The sequence below is a fragment of the Vigna radiata genome, chromosome 8, assembly GCF_000741045.1.
Source record: "Vigna radiata var. radiata cultivar VC1973A chromosome 8, Vradiata_ver6, whole genome shotgun sequence".
Classification (NCBI taxonomy): domain Eukaryota; kingdom Viridiplantae; phylum Streptophyta; class Magnoliopsida; order Fabales; family Fabaceae; genus Vigna; species Vigna radiata.
Window position 1 is genome coordinate 1,116,353 of NC_028358.1, and position 18,464 is coordinate 1,134,816.

The window sequence follows — 18,464 nt, forward strand, 5'->3', positions numbered from 1 at the left end:
TTAAACAAAACTTGTAATTTATTGACTTGAAAGTAGGGTGATATGAAATTACATGTTGAAAATGAGATTATATGAAATATGTTATGTGTTAATATAGTATATTTTGATTGAAGGAAAATTTGTGTTTTTTATTTTTTAATTATTGTTGATAATGAGTTTAAAATGTTATAAGGAAGTTATAATAGATGCTTTAGTTAAATTGATTTGAAATTGTAGAACTAACATTGCAAGTTGTTTGAGTAGTGGTTAGGTTACAAAGTTTTTGGATTTATTAATCATAAGTTCATATTAAAGTTAGGAATTTAAATATGGGCGTAAGTTTTATATTATTAAAAATAAAAACAATGATCGTTATATGAGAAAAAAAATTTGTTTTTAAGTTTTTAGATTTAAAGTGATGTGAATTTTTTATGTAAAAATAATAATTCTTTCCAAAACCACCCATCAACTATATCAAAATCCTTAGTTCATTTTCATAACTAGACATATTAGTTTGATTGAAGATTTAATCAAATTAATTCAAAAAGAATTTAAATCAACATGCTCTTAGTTTTTTATAATTAAGTCTTAATTTTGTTAATTTTGTTTAATTTAGTTATTTTTCTAACTAACATTTAAATATAGTTAACAAAAGTAAATAATTTAGGTCATGTGTGGCTTCGTGATTTTTCAATATTTTAAATTTTTTCTTAATTTTAAAAATGTGATTTATGTATCATGTCTATGTGATATTAATAATATTATATGTTGTTAAGAAGTGTTTTATATTCAATTTAGTCTAAATCTTTTTCAAAATTGAATCATTTTATTTCTATTCAATTTGAGACCAAATTTAATTTTAATATAGATATTATATTAAAAATTTTATTAAATACTTTTTTAACTATTTTAAAACCAATTCTAACTATATTGTTAGTATATAATTATTAAATTTTTGTTTATTTTTTGTTAAATATAAAAAATTAGGGTTGGAGATGATTTAAAAATAAAAAAAAAATTAGAAATATATTATTATATTATATTTGTAAGAACTGAAATTTATCTTAAAAAGTAAACTTATATAAATATTAAATTTGGTCTCAATTTGTAAAGGCACAAAATTATTAAATTTTGAAAAAAAATATATAACTAGAATGAAAAAAAAATAACAAAAATTAAAACTGAATTGAATATAAAACACTGACACTTCACATGATACTTGACACTTAACACTTGACACTAATATTAGCATGTCAGACTACTATTTCCAATAACACAAATCTACTTCCAATAACACAATGCTGACTTGATACTTAAATCACTTTTTCTTTTAAATTAAAAGAAATTAAAAATAAAAAATTACAATCAAGTAGCATATATTGCACACTTCTATTAATTATCTAAATACAATTAGAAAATAAAATAAAATTAACGAAAATTTAAATTTTATTAAAAAAAGCTAAGACCAAGTTAAAAAAAAAAAGAACAAAAACATATATCAAAACAGTATTCAAACATTAAGTCTTAAAAAATTGAATGAGATTTATACATAAGAATTATATTAATAAGTGCCTGAAATAATTAATTTGTCAAGAGTATTAACATATGACAATACGTATTTAAATAATTATAGTATGCATATATAAAAAAGGTGATTATGGATTTCAACATGTTACTAATAACATTTTAATTAATACTTTTCATTTAAATATTACTTTAAAATTATTTTAAAACATTTGAATTCTATTTATATAATTAAATTATTTTAATTTTAAACAAATTTTATTATTATAAAACACCTCACCATTCTGATACTTTATTTTCTAAGAAATAAATATTTATATTTCTAAAATAATTAATCTTTACATATCACACGTAATAGGAGAACAATTATATATATATATATATATATATATATATATATATATATACTTGGAGTTTGTGAATTTACATAAGGGGGTTTTTCAGTTGGTACATTTTAGTAAAGTGTACAAAAAATTACAAAAATGTTTCTGTTAAAAAAGAAAACCAACTTTAAATTCAAGGGTATTTTAATAATTTTAAAATTTAATTTAAAATTAAAAAAATAAAAGGTAATTATTAAAAATCCTGAGAAATTATTAGTTTTTATTATATATTTTTGGTTAAATATATGTTTTAGTCCTCATATTTGTACCCAATTCTCAATTGGGTCCTCATGTTTTTTTTTTGTCCCAATTGCGTCCTAATATTTGTAAATTTGGGGCAATTAAGCCATTTCCGTTAAGGGGCCAGTAACGCCGTTTGCACCATGCTGATTTGTAATGGACATTTAGTTTTTAATTTAAATAATTCCATTACGTGGAATTTTGATTTAAAAATAATACATTTAATATAATATGTTTTTAAAGTGTTTTTATTTTATTCTCAGCTCCTCTCACCGTGATCATCCAATCACATTTTCCATTCATTTCCAGTTCTTCATCTTAGCCTCCAACTCCAACAGATCCATGATTCACTTGACCAATCTCCATTGCCATCCTCCTTAACAAAGAAGGAACACTTCAGCTTAAGACTCATTATTTCCACATTCATCATCTCATTCAACCACCATTTCTATTGAGATTTATCACACGTGTTTCCACCCAAACCTCTCTTCCTTCTCAAATTAACCCAAAACCACCAACAACCCAAAATCATCACAGCAAACAACCCAACATCATCTTTCACCTGCATCAAACAAACAAACATAAATCAAATCATAAATCCTATGCCAATTCGTTCAAAGTTGATTCCGCCATCCAGCCCCGCCGTCCACCGTCGCACGTGGCCCCTGACACTCCCACGGCCATGAGTTCCCAAATTATCCTCTCCACTCCGGGAACCGCTGCCAGCTCAGCCACAACCTCCGACCCGCCCTTCCGACACATGGTGACCAGCGTCGCCGCCCCCCCTGAGAACCGCCCCCAGCCGCTTAATCGCGGCGTAAGCCGCCGCCACAGCCACCAACCCACCCCTCTTGACCACCGCCTCCAGAATCGTCACCCCCTCCTCTGGCATCGCCGCCATGACCTCCGCAGCCATTGATACCGCGCCCCCTTCCACCAGGCGCGTCACCCCCTTTGTCCTCCTTTGATTCCGGTGACGTTTGTCGTCGCCGGTGACGTGGTGGGCGTGGTAGAGAGTGCAGGTCCGGTTGGAAAAGGGGGAGAGAGACCCTGGTCTCTGGAGGCTGAGAGGAATGTTAGAATGAAGTGAGAAAGTTGAACCCCTAAGGGGAATTTTAGGTTAAATGAAACCTGGGCCTAGGTTTTGGGCCGGTTTTTTTTTTTTTTTAAAAAATAAAACTCTCTCTTAATACATACATGTCATTTGAATGAATTTTTTTAAAATAAAAATTCCACGTAATGTACTCATTTAAATTAAATAATAAATGCCTGTTACACATCAGCACAATGCAAACGACGTTACTGATCCCTTAACGGANAGGGCTTAATTGCCCCAAATTTACAAATATTAGGACGCAATTGGGACAAAAAAAAACATGAGGACCCAATTGAGAATTGGGTACAAATATGAGGACTAAAACATATATTTAACCTATATTTTTTAAAAGGTAGTTATTTTTTAAAATAAAAAATAAAATAAAAAGTAGTTGTTTATTTAACCAGAAGGTTTTATAATCTATAAACCCAGACAGGTTACATAAATCCAAAAGGGTTCTATAACGGATACTATAAACAGTAAATCATTATATTTTTTAAAAGGTAATTGTTTTTTTTGTTTTTTAAAATAAAAAAAATAAAAAATAGTTATTTTTTAAAATTAAAAATAAAATAAAAATTAATAACTTATTTGATCAATCTAAATTTTTAATAATTACCTTTTTAATTTTTTTCTTAAAATTTTAAAATTATTAAAATATTCTTGAATCTAAAGTTAATTTTCTTTTTTAACTCTAATCTAAAAATTAACCAACTTCTAAACCAATTGAACCAATTACTGTACGTTCTTATATACAATAAAATCTATTAAAATATTTACTTTACATCTATTACTATATATATTTTTGAACAAAATTAATCTCCACTCTCTTTTTTATTGAATAATTTTTCACGTAATTAGATTAAAAATCTCTTTATCAGTCATCTCGAACAATATATTTTTTTTTATGTTTATTTTTATATTTAGTTTTCTTAATTTTTTTATTTCGATTTAAAATAACTTTGTTATACAGTTCAAATTATTTATTTTAATCCAAAGTATAATATATCTATACATTATTAACTTGTTGCGAATTCCATTTTATAATAATTGATCGATTTTAAAACATGTATGATTTAAGACCACTCAAATTGTATGATTTATCCAGGTATTGAAGATTGGAGAATTGACCATTGTATAGTCAACCACTCCTAATATTCCTAAACTTTTCAGGTGTAAAAGAAGTAAATAAATGTAAAAATTGACTATTTTTACAACTTAGGAATTATATCATATATATAAGGCTATAAATTAAAATATAACACTTTTTTTTTCATTTATAAGACCTAACTTTAAAAGTAATTTTCAAAAATGTCTAATAAAAAATCTTAAAGTTTAAAAAATTTAGCCTTCATTATATTTAGAAAATTAGCCTTCATAATATATTTTTTTATACATGTGGAAAGAAATGAAAAAAAAAAGTGAAAAGTGTTGAAACATAAAGAAAAATATACAAAAATTAAAATGAAAAAAGGTGAAAAAGACAATTATGCTAGCTTTTTATTTTTATTTTTTAGAAAAATAATGATTTTTAGTTTGATATGGAGAAGCGTGAAAAGAAAGTATGAAAAAGAAAATGTTGTTAAAAACGATGTAATGTTGCTTAGTCATTTTCAAGTAACCTAATCCTCTGAACATAGACTCAAACATCCTTGTATTGCATTAAAACACAAATATGTCTAAGAGTTGCTTTTGGTCACATTTTCTTTTAAAAAATATACCACCCTCTAGAAGAAACTATAATAATCATCATCGAAATTTCTCTACCAGCTTTCATTATCGTATATATTAAATCACAATATTGTTCCAATTTTCACATTCAAACAAATAGTTGGATTTATTAAATATAACTATTAGTAATATTATGTATAGATTTATTTTCTCCTATCTTAAATTATTTAAATATTTATACTTTATTTTAAAATTTATATAATTATAATTCTTTTTATTTCTTATTTAGTACTAAGAAGGAAAAATATGTGTTTTTTTATATAGATTTAATAAATAATTTGTGAAACTATCTTTATCTCACCGAAAATCCTATCATTTTCTTGATTTCTTTTTTTTTGTATGATTCTTAAAGAACTTTGTTATCTATTAAATTTATTATTTCATTTGTTATCGAAACAATTATTAATGTTTAATTTTACGTATAATATGTGTTTTTTAATATGAAAACATATGGTGAAAGTTTCATATTCACTATAAATAAAATTATTTTATAATATACAATTAGAAGATAGAAATGAAAATTATATGATTTTTTTATAAAAATTTATTTAATAAATGTGAGGAAGAATACAAAAGCAAAGATGAAATACAAATTTTATCGGTTGAATATTGAATACGTGTATGAGAGAATCGATGGTACAAAAACCAAATCTAACATTTATAAGAACATAAATTGAAAATGTATTGTAACTATATATATATATATATATATATATATATATATATCATAAAAATATGAGAAGTAGGAGTACAAAGATTTTAGATTCATCAATAGATTCATCAATTAATTTGTTGATGAATCATAAAAGATAAAGATTGGAAAATTTGGGAAGGAGTGAAAGAGAAGGGAAAGTTACAGAAAGAAAGGATGAAAAAATGAAGCAACCAATGTTGAGTGAAAGAGAGTGTGTGGCTATATGTGTGGATTTGCTTCAAAGCTTACCAAACATGATTGCAACAATGAACTTGCATTTTACTCAAACCTCTCTCAAATTGTATAACACTTCAACACAAGCCAATAATTCACACAATTTCAGAAAACAAGAGAAGAGAGTTATATGAGAATGGCATGCATAGATAGAGCATCTCCAGCACTCAACCAAATGCTGCTAAAACTTTACTGGTAAGAAGACCTTATGCTGTTCAAATTTTCCTAGTATATGTGTCTGTTTTTGTTCTTTCCTTTTCTTTGGTTAGTTTTTCATGAGGGGAAGTTACAAAAGATAAAGTATGAGGTAAATTCATCCCTGAAAATTATTTTCATAATGAAATTAATATATTAATGTTTATGCAATTACTTTTAAGATTTTTTTTATTATATGACATGGAAGATTAATGTAAAAGATTGAGAAACTAAATGAGAGTTAAAGTCTCATATTAAATAAAAATTGACAAAAACCAGTAATATATATAATTCTCTCTAATGAATTCTTTCTAAAATATACCCATCACAAGTAAATGTGTACATATCATGATAATCCCCATTAAGAAAACAGTACTTCTTTAAGTGCTTGTGAATGACATGGCAGTGCTGAGAAGGCCTTGGAGATTGATCATCACTTGTATGAATTTGGGTCAGTGGAGTACCATATTCAGGTAAAACTCTTATCTTGTCTCAGCTTGCACAATGTAATCATACACTTTTTGTTGCACAATAAGCCAACAATAATCCAGTTCCTTGAGCAGAATCAACAAATAGCAATTTCCTTTATTTCAAACAATAATGTTTCAAGTAAACCAGTGATGCAGTCAACTAACTCTCCTCACACAAAATGTGAAAAGGAACTTGGTACATGGCAGCAAATTACATGAAAAGAGTTTGCTTGCGTGCAAATCTTTAGATTTGTTAAGGATTTTAGATTGAAGTTTAAACAAACTTTATAGGTAACATTGATTATTTGTGTTATGTTTGCAGTCTCAAGCCTCTGATCCACAACTAGCCTACTTGTCAATATCAATGCCACCTCTTTGCCATGGTGTCCTGCCAAAGGAACTTTCTTCTAAGACCATTGAAATGGTTAAGGGTCTATGTCCTAATGTTGTGGAGATTATAGAGCCTGCCAAAGAAGGATACCAGCTTACTCTGAAGCTTAACCTTAATCAGATTCCAAGAAACAAAGGTTTGATTCCCTTAACTATCAACTTTGAACATGGTTAGCCACATTCAACTTATAACAACAACAGTGATTACAAATATTTTATTCGCAATCAGTGTGAGCACTGAAAATAATGGTATTACATTGTAGAAAAGTAGAAGAATTAAATGGCTATCTAGTTCTCCTTCACTTCAAGAATAAAGTCGTGAATTTGAATGTTAATGTTCCTCGCAAATTTTCAGGAAAGACTAAAGAGGGGTGAAAGGAAACATCAGAATATTATACCAACATATGCTTATGCAAACTAAATACACAATTTGTGATATTATGAATACTCAAGAAAAATATATTTATTAAATTCGAAAAAAGAATTATAGTAGTCCAAGGAAATCTAATGAAAAATAAGTATAAAGATGTTATCAACATTTAAATTGCTCAGAAAATCAAATATCTGCATAGAAAAGAAACACAAATAAACATTTTGTAGGCAGCTTTTCAGTAAATGGACTCGGATAATCTAACTTCACATTTCAACCTGTGATGATGCCAAATTCTTGTTCCAGACTATGATAAGATCATTAGGGAAATATCATCAGTACATTCAGTAATTCTGAGTTCACAGCTCAAAGAAATATTGTGGAACGTGAATTCTGATGATGCACTTCAGGGGATGTACAAACCCATCAAACTAGTCTACCATCCAAGAGAACCTTTCTTTCTCATAAGACAGGTAATTCTTCCTTAACTTAATTTTTTAACCTGTCATGTCAAATGCAACAAAGAAAAACAAGAAAACAAAGTGTAAAAACACCTTCCAAATAAAATGAACAAGATTACTATAATATATAGAATAATATTACATAAAAAATGTGAGGTGTTTCATGGGCATCGTATCATGTACTTAGGAAGTTAAGAACCTGAATCAAAGGATTGTCAGAACCATGGATACAATAAACTAGGTGAGGTATGTCAACAAGTCAAGAAGTTGAGAATAATCTAAAATATTACACTACTAGCTTATTTTCACCAATGTACCATTCAAATATCAACCATGTAATGACACATGAAACCTCTCTTCCTCCATATTTTTGTCAGCTAATAACAAATACCTTCCAATTAGTTATTTTCCAGAAGAAACAGAAATTCAACAACCAAGTAGCCCAAGACAACTAATTACCAACTTCATGGTCTGAAAAGATATTAGTATGCTAAAGCTTTTCCAAATTCATCACCTAATACTTGCTACATGCAGCCACAAAGAATCATAGCAGTATTCCCAATTCGTTTCAAGGAAAAGTCAGATGTGACTATTGCCACAACTTTCTTTCAGGTTTGTAGCTGATAAAGCGAAACCAAGTAATTTATTTTCATCAACTCAATGTGCTCCGATCACATTTATATACTATTCAATCACAGGAGCTTGTGGATGTAGGAAGTTCAGATAAATGGGCCAAGGTGCCACCCTGCAACTGGTCAGCCATTCCTCCACCAGAGTTAAGAGGAGAAGCTTTTGAGGATTTGAGTACCAATGGAGGGTTTTTCACTTTTGGTATAATTCTATCATCCAGTAATTTTGACATGAGCTACTTTCATACAAACCACAAACTGATAACAGAGTTTTGAAAATTACTCTAAATTCAAGCAAGACATCAAAAAAGAATTAGTGAGGAAGTTGAATCCAAGGCATCTGACACTGACAACCTTTTACATGTTTAATAGATATCTCTTCTCGCCATGTTGAAGGCAATAGGCTAGACAAAACTGTCTGGAGTCTATTAAATTTTAGTACCTATGTTAGATATCATGTGAAGGTAACATCAATATTATTATTTCTTCTTAAAGTCTACTTAGTAAATCCCTTGATATTCCAAGTTTTGAAGGTGTTGTGTACTGCAGAGCACCAAAGGTTTTATACAAAGAAGGATGAGGAAGCGTTTGGAAAGCTTAGTTGAGGTACAGAAGCACTTAATTTGAAGCATTAAGTTCATTGTCCAAACAAAGATATTCGAGCATTAAGACTCAAGGCATATAACAAGACCTAAATGGGACCCATTGTATGCTTAAAGTACCTACCTAAAGGCATTTCCTATTCCAGGAACTATATTATTTGCATAAAGAAATGCACATTGACCATAAATAACTAAATCTTGTTACATAATTTTGATAGTTTTGTCTTTCATGCAGGCACTGCACCAAACAAACTCGGAAGAAAATGAACAAACCAAACAACATCAAGGTCTACCTTCTGCTAACACATTTCAATATTGACAATATAATTCACAAATTAAGGAGACAAACTAAACTATAAACTTGTTTTAGAATTAAAAGTATTGTTTAATGGCTATACTGGCGATTTTTTGTTTATGCCAGACAACATACTAGTGTTATAACATGCACATATTCAATTCATAGATATGAATGAAAACAATATAAAGTAAAAAAATAAATTAAGAAAGTTGAATGACAGCATTCCAGCATCCCAATTGTTCATTCACAATTGGTTTTCAATGTGCAGTATATAGGTACACAAAGAAACTAGTGAGATCAACAAAATATGTCATCCTGAAACAGAGATGGGGAACCATTGGAAGAAAAATAAAGAGGATCGGTTTCCGACTTAAAATTAATGGATTTACACGGTTTCGTCAACGATGGTTGAGGTTCCCAAAATTTTCAACAGGATATACAAAAATATAGAGTAGAATTCAGTGCAACAATCATTTTATGTAATATATGTAGTTCATAAAGATGGCCCAAGAAAATTGGTACTTCACTGCCTATTGTATCATGTCTAACTATAAAATTTATATGGATTTCAACTACTTTATTGTAAACGAAAAGGAGCATATTCATTGGTCTAGACATCTACCAAATTTGTAATGTTGCAAGTGTAATGTCTCTGTATAGCAATCACGATGAAGTTTTATACCGAAAGGTTTTACACAGTGTGAGTATAATCCCTTCAAGAGGGTTCTATTCCATCTAATGTTTGCTTCATTTAAGTATTCAACTAGATAAGTGTAAGAATGAAAAGTGAATTGCAACAAGCCTGTTATCTCAGTTTAATTACTTCACGGTGTTGTTAAGTAACTGTTATTGTCTGATGCAATATAATTATTAACTGTAACTACAAGAACACAAGAAAACAGCTCATTGACATAAGTTTTCACCTAAACTCGTTGACAATCAGCTCTCATGTGGTCAAAAAAATGTTTCTAAACAATTGAATACGATTATCATTGCACGTTTAAAACAAAACTGCCTTCACATAATAAACTAATAGGTGCAATCACGTATCAAACTACTGATCCTCAAACTATTAATATGGTTCCCGATTGCATATTTTTAGTTTTGCATGTGGAATTCAGGTTACAACAGGCAGGCTTTAAATGTGTTCTCTTCAACAAAAGAGAAAACCAATACAAATAAATAAGACCTTAACTTTAATCCAAATATCATTACTTTCATAGACTGTAACTGTAATTTGTAAACATTTATAGTTTAAAATACCATGATAAGAAACGTGGTTACAAAGTCAGCTCAACACAAAAAACAAAATCAAAGGTAGGCAATCAACCTACCTACCTGGCAGGTGAAAAACCAATGATTCACAATGCAAACTTCCCTTTTTGTTATTCTACCAAAGCCATTAACATTTCACTCCATCTCCAGATCCGGAAGAGCCAACGTCCGAAAGCTCGATGATTCACTCTCAGACAGCAAAGGTCCCTTTGCCTCCCCACTTTTCAAACTCCTGTTACCTGCCACCACCCCAAATGCCCCAAAAGCCAAAACCACCACCCCAATAGCATGCACGGTGAACAGAAAATTCATCAAAGTCACACCCCTCAAACTATCCTCATCAAGATCACAATGCACATCAACAAGCTGCTTTTGGGACTCTAAAAAATTGATCTTTCTACACCCCTTCAGCCCAAACAAATCAGTGTACAAAGAAAACCCCGCCTGCAACAACCAAGTGCCCTTAAACATCAAACCACAAGACAACAAAAACTCTGCAAAAAAAGCCGAAGGCTTAACCGCTAAGTAAATACAAGCACCAGCACACACCAGTGTCAACCCTCCCAAATATCCATACACAGAACCCGCAAGACCTGATACCCCTTTTTCCATCACAGAATACTCCAGCAAGAAAACAATCCCACCGGACAAAAAAACAAAACCTTCATCGACCAACGACGTTCCTCCCACGCGTTCACGGACTATGATCAAAATGGTCAAGAGCCAGAAGGCCAAAACGGCCAGGGATTGTTGGAAGAAGGAGAATTTGTAAACGGGGTGACCAGAAAACGAGAAGAAGAGGAAAAACTCGGTGAAAGAGAACACGGGGAGGGCGATGAGGACAGCGTAGAGATCAAGGGTCTTCCACTTTGGGTCAGAGAAGTACCAAAGCTTGGAGCGAAAGTGAGAGGGGTTGTGAAGGTAAAGGGAAGTTGAAGAGACTAAACGGCGAATGCCAATAGGGAAGAAGATGATAAAACCGGACAGATGGGTCGTCAACGATGCCATCTGCAATCTAGTTATGTCTGTTAAGGTTGTTGTTTCCTTCCCTTTTGCTTTTCACTGAATAAAAAGACAGAAAATTATTTCAAATTAATCGAGATTTGGTACTTCTGTGACACTCTTTCCAATCCAAATTATAAAAGCTTGTTCTATTTACATTTCATTCTCCTTTTTTTTCAATTCATTTGATACATATAAAAGATTGTTTATTTTAAAACTCTATTTTTCACAAAATGATACATATAAATGATGAAAACCTAGATTAAAAATTTAAATGTTACCATGATCACATAGCAAAAAGCATTAATTTTAAGGAGAGTTAAGTCACACACTAGAAGATAACATACATGCAAAATCAAATAAATAAATCATCTAAAAAGAATAAAGGATTAAATATGTTTTTAGTCCCTATATTTTGGGACGATTTTGGTTTTAGTCTTTCACAATTTAGTACTTCAACTTTAGAAAACTCTGGTTTTTAGTCCTTTTTACCCAATTTTGTTAACTTTATTTGTTATTTTTTAAATGCGTTTTTCAGTTAACATCGAAGCAAAAATGTGTCAAACAGTGTAAAAAATTGAAATGTTATAATTAAACGTGCTTATATTCCTTTTAAAAGTTTATTTTCCATACACATTTACTATAATTTCACGTTAACTTAAGTCTCTCTTTCAAAGTCTTTCTCTTTGCTGCTTTCCATCAAGCTTCTTCTTTCGTCTTTCATCATTGTCACTCTGTCTCCGCTGCTGCGTAAATTTGAAATCTTTCATTATTCTCATGTTCTTTATCTTCAACCATCAGGACTTTCTGATAGCGTATGCAGAGAAAACAGAAACGTATAGAGGAAAAACTAAAATGAAACAAAGATAGAGAAACTGAGATCTATTTCTCATAAGCTGAAACAGTACATATATACAAAAGGGTTGACAAAGACAAAAATAACCGTTAATGACCGTTAAGGGGGTTTTGATTTAAATTCCTAACACTCCCCTTTAAATCTAAATCACTTAACGATTTAACTCCAAGTAAAGTAAATCTTTGATTCTTTCAAAACGATTCTGACGAAGTGCTTTGGTAAATACATCTGTTATTTGCTCATCTATGCTGCAATAGACAAGTTCCAGTTTTCCTTCACTGACGCGTTCTCTGAGGTAATGAAACTTCGTTTCGATGTGCTTACTCCTTCCATGCGAGACTGGGTTCTTGGATAGGCTTATCGCTGACTTGTTGTCCACCATTAGCTGTGTGGGTTTGGGATGCTCGATCATCAACTCTCGAAGAATGGTTTCAATCCATGCACATTGACATGCTGCCTCTGCTGCTGAAATATATTCTGCCTCACATGATGAAAGCGCAACCACTGCCTGTTTCTTCGAACACCAAGACACTGAAGCTCCCATTAGCTTGAACAGATAGCCGAAAGTACTTTTCCTGTCTACTTGATCACCACTCCAATCTGCATCACACCAAGCTTCCAATACATTGTTTGTGCCACTGATAGCTCTTGGGAAATGCAATCCATGATCTGTTGTTCCTTTCAGATACCGAAAAATGTGTTTTGCTGCATTTAGATGAGGTTGCCTTGGATCGTGCATAAACCTGCTGAGAAGTCCAACTCCGAAGCTGATATCCGGACGACTGTTGCAGATATAACGTAGTGTTCCAACAATCTGTTTGTAGAGCGTAGCGTCAACTTTGGCTTCTTCCTGATGTGACGAAAGCTTAATGTTGGCCATGATTGGGATGCTTGTGCTATTACAGTTCTTCAAATTGAATCTCTCTAGAGTTTCAAGAATGTACTTCCTTTGATGCATGATCAACCCATCTTCAGTCTGTACAAACTCCAGTCCAAGGAAATATCCTAAGGTCCCGAGATCGGTCATCTCAAGTTCATTCTTCATCTTTGTTTTGAATCGCTCAATCTCTCTTGTTGAGCTCCCAGTGATCAGCAAATCGTCAACATATAAGCACACCATAAGTGTTCCTACCTGCTCAACAGATTGAACGTAAATACCATATTCAACTGAACATTTGTTAAAGCCATACCTGATGAGCAAAGCGTCAATATGCTTGTTCCAAGCTCGTGGTGCCTGTCAAAGACCATACAAGGCTTTGCTCAACTGATACACCTTTGATTCTTGCCCTTTTATAGTGAAGCCAGGTGGTTGATTCACGAATACTTCTTCCTCAAGACGGCCATTGAGGAAAGCAGATTTCACGTCCATTTGATGTATGATCCAGCTTTTAGCGTTGGCAATGGCAACAACTATTCTAACAGTCTCAATTCGTGCAACTGGAGCATAAACATCATTGAAATCTATCCCAGGTTTCTGCAAGAAACCTTTAGCAACCAGTCTTGCTTTCAGTTTCGCTACTGTTCCATCTGGTTTTAACTTGGTTTTGTATACCCATTTCACGTCTATAGCCTTCTTATCTTTTGGCAGCTCCATCAGTCTCCAAGTTTTATTTCACTCTATGGCTGTAAGCTCCTCTTGCATTGCATCACGCCACTCCTTGATTTCAATTGCTTGTTCCCAAGTTAGTAACTCAGCACCTGCAAAAAGAGCACACTGAACAATATCACCAGAGTCAGTAATATCACTATCAGAGAATAACTCATAATTGGTGAGTCTTGTGGATGGAAAACGCGTTCTCTGAGATCTCCTTGTGTCTCCATTTCCACTGATAGCTTCTGTTCTGGTTTCTTCCAAACTATTTTCTATTGGCCAGAAGGTCATCACAGTTCCAGAACCTTGAGCTGGAGAAGCTTCATCTTCTCTCCATTTGTAAGTTGTTGTTTCATCAACAATGACGTCTCTTCCAATCACAATTTGATGTTTAATCGGATCAAACATCCTATAAGCACATGTTGGATGATACCTTACAAGAATGAGCACTTCACTTCTATCATCAAATTTCTTTCTTCTTTCAGATGGTATGTGCTTGTAACAAATTGAACTAAATATTTTCAGGTGTCGCACATCAGGCTTTGTTCTCGACCACATTTCCTCTGGTGTTGAATCTGACAGTGCTTTTGTGGGACATCTATTCAGGATATAGGTTGTTGTTCCAACTGCTTCACCCCAAATGAACTTAGGCAACTTCTTTCCTTTAATCATACATCTGACCATGTCTAATATCATGCGGTTTCTCCTTTCGGCCAACCCATTGTGTTGAGGGGTATACGGTGTTGTGACTTCATGTCTAATTCCCTTACTTGCACATAATTTACTCATGTCTGCTGAATTGAACTCGCCCCCACCATCAGTTCTAAGAATCTTGATTTGGTAACCCGATTGCCTCTCAACCATGCAGCAAAATTGAACAAAGTATGTATAAGTTTCTTTCTTTTCTTTAAGTAAATAAACCCAAATTTTCCTAGAGAATTCATCTACAAAAAGTAAGAAATATTTGTTACCTCCTAGTGATAACACGTCAAATGGACCACATACATCTGCATGAATAACATTCAACACGTGTATTGCCCGTTTGTAAGCATGCTTTTTAAAGACATTTCTAGTTTGTTTACCAGCAACGCAGCCTTCACACACTTTGCTTGGAACAGCGAAATCAGGTATACCTCTTACGAGATTTTTATCTCTCAACTGACACAGGCTTCCGAAATTTAGATGTCCAAAACGATAGTGCCAAAGCCACTCTTTTGTGTCCGTGCCTTCTGCAGCTAAGCAATGTATATCAACAACATTCAAGTTAACCTTGAATGTTCTGTTTTGACCAATAGGTGCCTTGATTAGCAATCGTTGTTTTTCATCATAGACTTCAATGTATCCTTTTCGCAGATTCATAGTGTAATCCTTTTCGAGAAGTTGACCAAGGCTCAGGAGATTACTCTTAAACGTGGGCACATAGAGAACATTGTGTATGAAGACAGATTTTCCATCCTTCCGAGTGATCAACACTTTGCCTGAACCTTCTACTCGTATTATACTGTTGTCTGCAAATCGAAAGCTGCTTTTGACGCTGGTATTCAAGTCAATCAGCCAACTTCTGTTCCCCATCATATGGTTAGAGCATGCTGAGTCGAGATACCACGACATCTCCTCCTGAACATGATTCGTTTCTCCAGCCAAAGACACGTGTTCTGTTCGACACTTATCCGTTGACACCTCAATCTTTGCATGTTTTGTTTCTTCGTCTGATGACACTTGTTCCTTTGCATGTTTCATTTCTTCATTTGATGACACATGTTTTGTCTGGACAGTCTCTCTGCCACATCTATCCTTGTCTTTGCTTGTCGCTCTTTTCAATGATTCACCACTTGCTTTAATCCAGTTACCATCGCTTCTTTTATCCGTAACCAAACTCATCAAAGCAACATGTTCTGTATCTGAAAGAAGTTCCTCTTTCGCAAGATTCACCTCATCGTTGTGTTCTTTCTTGACATTATCATTGTGCCAACACTCAGATGAATAATGTCCAAATTTATTACACATAAAACACTGTATATTTCTCTTGTCGGGGTTCTTTCTTCCACCTCTGCCTCTGGGCTTTCCTCTACCTCTGCAACTTCCTTGTTCATTGCCTTCAGCATCTTTGTTTTGTTCCATACTATTTCTGCCTCCACTTCTGCCTCCACAACCGCGATACTTACCTCTGCCTCTGCCTGTTCCACGATTCTTGTAAATCTTGGTTTGCAGAGCTTGGCTTTGTGCAGTTTCTTGCTCTGTGGCTTTCCTCTCCAACAGACGTTGTTCGTGGACTTCAAGTGAGTTTTGTAACTCTTCAACCTTTAATTTCTCCAAATCTCTGCTTTCCAGAATGGCTACGACAATGTGGTCGTAATGAGGTGTTAGGGTCCTCAACATTTTGTGAACTATCTTCTTGTGCTTAACGATCTTGTCACATGAACGCATTGCATTGACGATCACTTGAATCCTGCCTATGTACCCTTCAACAGTTTCCTGTTCTCCCATGCTTAGAAGCTCGTACTGGCGTCGCAGCGACTGAAGTCTAATTTCCTTCATATTTCCAGTAGTTCCATAACCATCTTGTAGGATTTCCCATGTTTCTTTAGCCGTTGTCGCCTTTGATACTTTCTGGAAAATTGCTGGCGAAATGCATTGATGCAAGATCGTGCGTGCTTTGCAGTCTAACTTTCTGTTCTCTTTGTATGCCTTCTTTTCTTCATCCGTAGCACTCTTTATAGGTTCTTTAAACCCAATTTTCACAACTTCATCAATCTCCTGGAACCCGAGTATTGCATCCATCTTGACACACCAATCCTCGAAGTTCTTTCCATCAAACACTGGCAGCTACTCTGAATCAGCCCAGCCATTTCAAACGTGAGAAGAAAATTCTTTATTGCACGAGATCTTGCTTTTGACAGTGCCTCCCAGGTTCTAAACCTTGCTCTAGATACCACTGATAGCGTATGCAGAGAAAACAGAAACGTATAGAGGAAAAACTAAAATGAAACAGAGATAGAGAAACTGAGATCTATTTCTCATAAGCTGAAACAGTACATATATACAGAAGGGTTGACAAAGACAAAAATAACCGTTAATGACCGTTAAGGGGGTTTTGATTTAAATTCCTAACACTTTCGTCTTTAATCATTCTCCTTCGTTTGTTGATGTGTTTCCATCAAGCTTCTTCTTTCGTTTTTCATTATTGTCACTCTGTCTCCACTGCTGCGTAAGTTTGAAATCTTTCATTATTTTCATGTTCTTTATCTTTGACCATCAAGACTTTTGTCTTTAATCATTCTCTTCTTGATGTGTTTCCATGAAGCTTCTTTATTCTTTTTCTCCAATATTCATATAAAAAATGGACTGATTTTAGAAACTGTGTCATAATATGTTGATGTAAACTTTTACTACGTCATAAAATATGTAGACCTATTATAACTTACAAAACTATGTACGTCATAGCTCATTTTTTGTACGTCATAAAATATGATTTTTGTACGTAAAAGAAAGAAATAGTGTAAAAGAATTGAATCCACGTGGCCTCAAAATTCTTGATTCCATTTTCATTGCTGCAATTTCGCCACCTAACTAAGGTTGGTATGCTTAGGCTCGGCTTTTGATTTCTCATGCTTTAGAGTAAATTCCTTTACAGCTTTTATAGGATAGGAACTTTGATTTCTGGACTTCTTGGGGCTTTCCATTGGGTGACAGGCAGTGGGATTTCAGGACTCTGGTATTGTGTAATTCTTCTTTATCTTTCGATAAAGAAATTTTATGTTTCAGTGTTCGATCCAATTTACATTTGATTGTCATTTACTTTTATTGATTCCATTTTTGTTTTTGTAATTGCACTGTTATTGATTTTACCTTTTGATAATTGTTTCTGAGTTGATGAGTTTTTCATATTATAAAGTAGATGCTTCTGTTCTTATTTTAGAGTAGTTTTATGATGTTTTTGATGATTGCTATTACACGTTTCTGAATTGTACAAATATTGGGTTGATAAAATGAGTGAGAGTCACCATTTCAAGTTCTGAAATATGGACTCAAAGACCCTATAATGGGCTTTCTTCTACAGGATGTCTTCTTGAGAGTGACTGAGACCCATTTTATCATTTCAATGTTTGTTAATTTTGGAAACTGTTTTTAATTGAATTCTTTGTATGCATTTTTTTTCTTAGTTAGTTTGTTTGATAGAAGAATAGTTTTAGGATAGTTGTTTTAATCCTGTTTTAATATTGTTGTTTCAATTAGAATTTTATTTTCAGATTTAATATCAGTTATTTAGTAGAATTAGGATCATTTGCATGCTTTGGTTCTTTTATTAGTATTTTTTTTCTTTCTTCTTTTTATAACATAATAGTACTGCAACTTTAGGCTTTTTGCTCATTAGGTTTTACATACTCTTTCTTCATTGCATTTGATTCATAACAGTAGGTAATATTTTCTTTTATTCATTCAT

General features: G+C 32.7%; 2 protein-coding genes across 6 annotated transcripts; one reads left to right on the forward strand and one right to left on the reverse strand.

Annotated features, from left to right (window-relative positions):
- Positions 1 to 5,857: 5,857 nt before the first annotated feature.
- LOC106772592 (actin-related protein 2/3 complex subunit 2B) lies at positions 5,858 to 9,992 on the forward strand. 3 transcript variants are annotated; one of them, XM_014659096.2, is made up of 10 exons: positions 5,889 to 6,076; positions 6,483 to 6,549; positions 6,869 to 7,073; positions 7,613 to 7,779; positions 8,302 to 8,379; positions 8,466 to 8,598; positions 8,769 to 8,860; positions 8,946 to 9,002; positions 9,234 to 9,285; positions 9,565 to 9,992. In XM_014659096.2, exons 1-10 carry the CDS (start codon positions 6,012 to 6,014, stop codon positions 9,744 to 9,746), a joined length of 1,098 nt encoding a protein of 365 aa, XP_014514582.1. In that variant the 5' UTR covers positions 5,889 to 6,011; the 3' UTR covers positions 9,747 to 9,992. The 3 variants fall into 3 exon arrangements, with proteins under 3 accessions (XP_022640454.1, XP_014514582.1, XP_014514583.1); XM_022784733.1 differs by lacking the exon at positions 7,613 to 7,779 and having other exon boundaries at positions 5,858 to 6,076; positions 8,482 to 8,598; XM_014659097.2 differs by lacking the exon at positions 6,483 to 6,549 and having other exon boundaries at positions 5,892 to 6,076.
- Positions 7,716 to 11,669, reverse strand: LOC106772594. Of its 3 annotated transcripts, none has more exons than XR_001376602.2 (2): positions 10,635 to 11,667; positions 7,716 to 7,808 (listed from the first exon to the last, which is right to left on the reverse strand). XR_001376602.2 is itself a non-coding variant. In XM_014659098.2 (2 exons), exons 1-2 carry the CDS (start codon positions 11,577 to 11,579, stop codon positions 10,707 to 10,709), a joined length of 768 nt encoding a protein of 255 aa, XP_014514584.1. In that variant the 5' UTR covers positions 11,580 to 11,669; the 3' UTR covers positions 10,480 to 10,706. The 3 variants fall into 3 exon arrangements, 1 of the variants encoding a protein (XP_014514584.1); XR_002669077.1 differs by having other exon boundaries at positions 7,717 to 7,808; positions 10,631 to 11,667; XM_014659098.2 differs by lacking the exon at positions 7,716 to 7,808 and having other exon boundaries at positions 10,480 to 11,015; positions 11,121 to 11,669.
- Between the last annotated feature and the right edge of the window lie 6,795 nt (positions 11,670 to 18,464).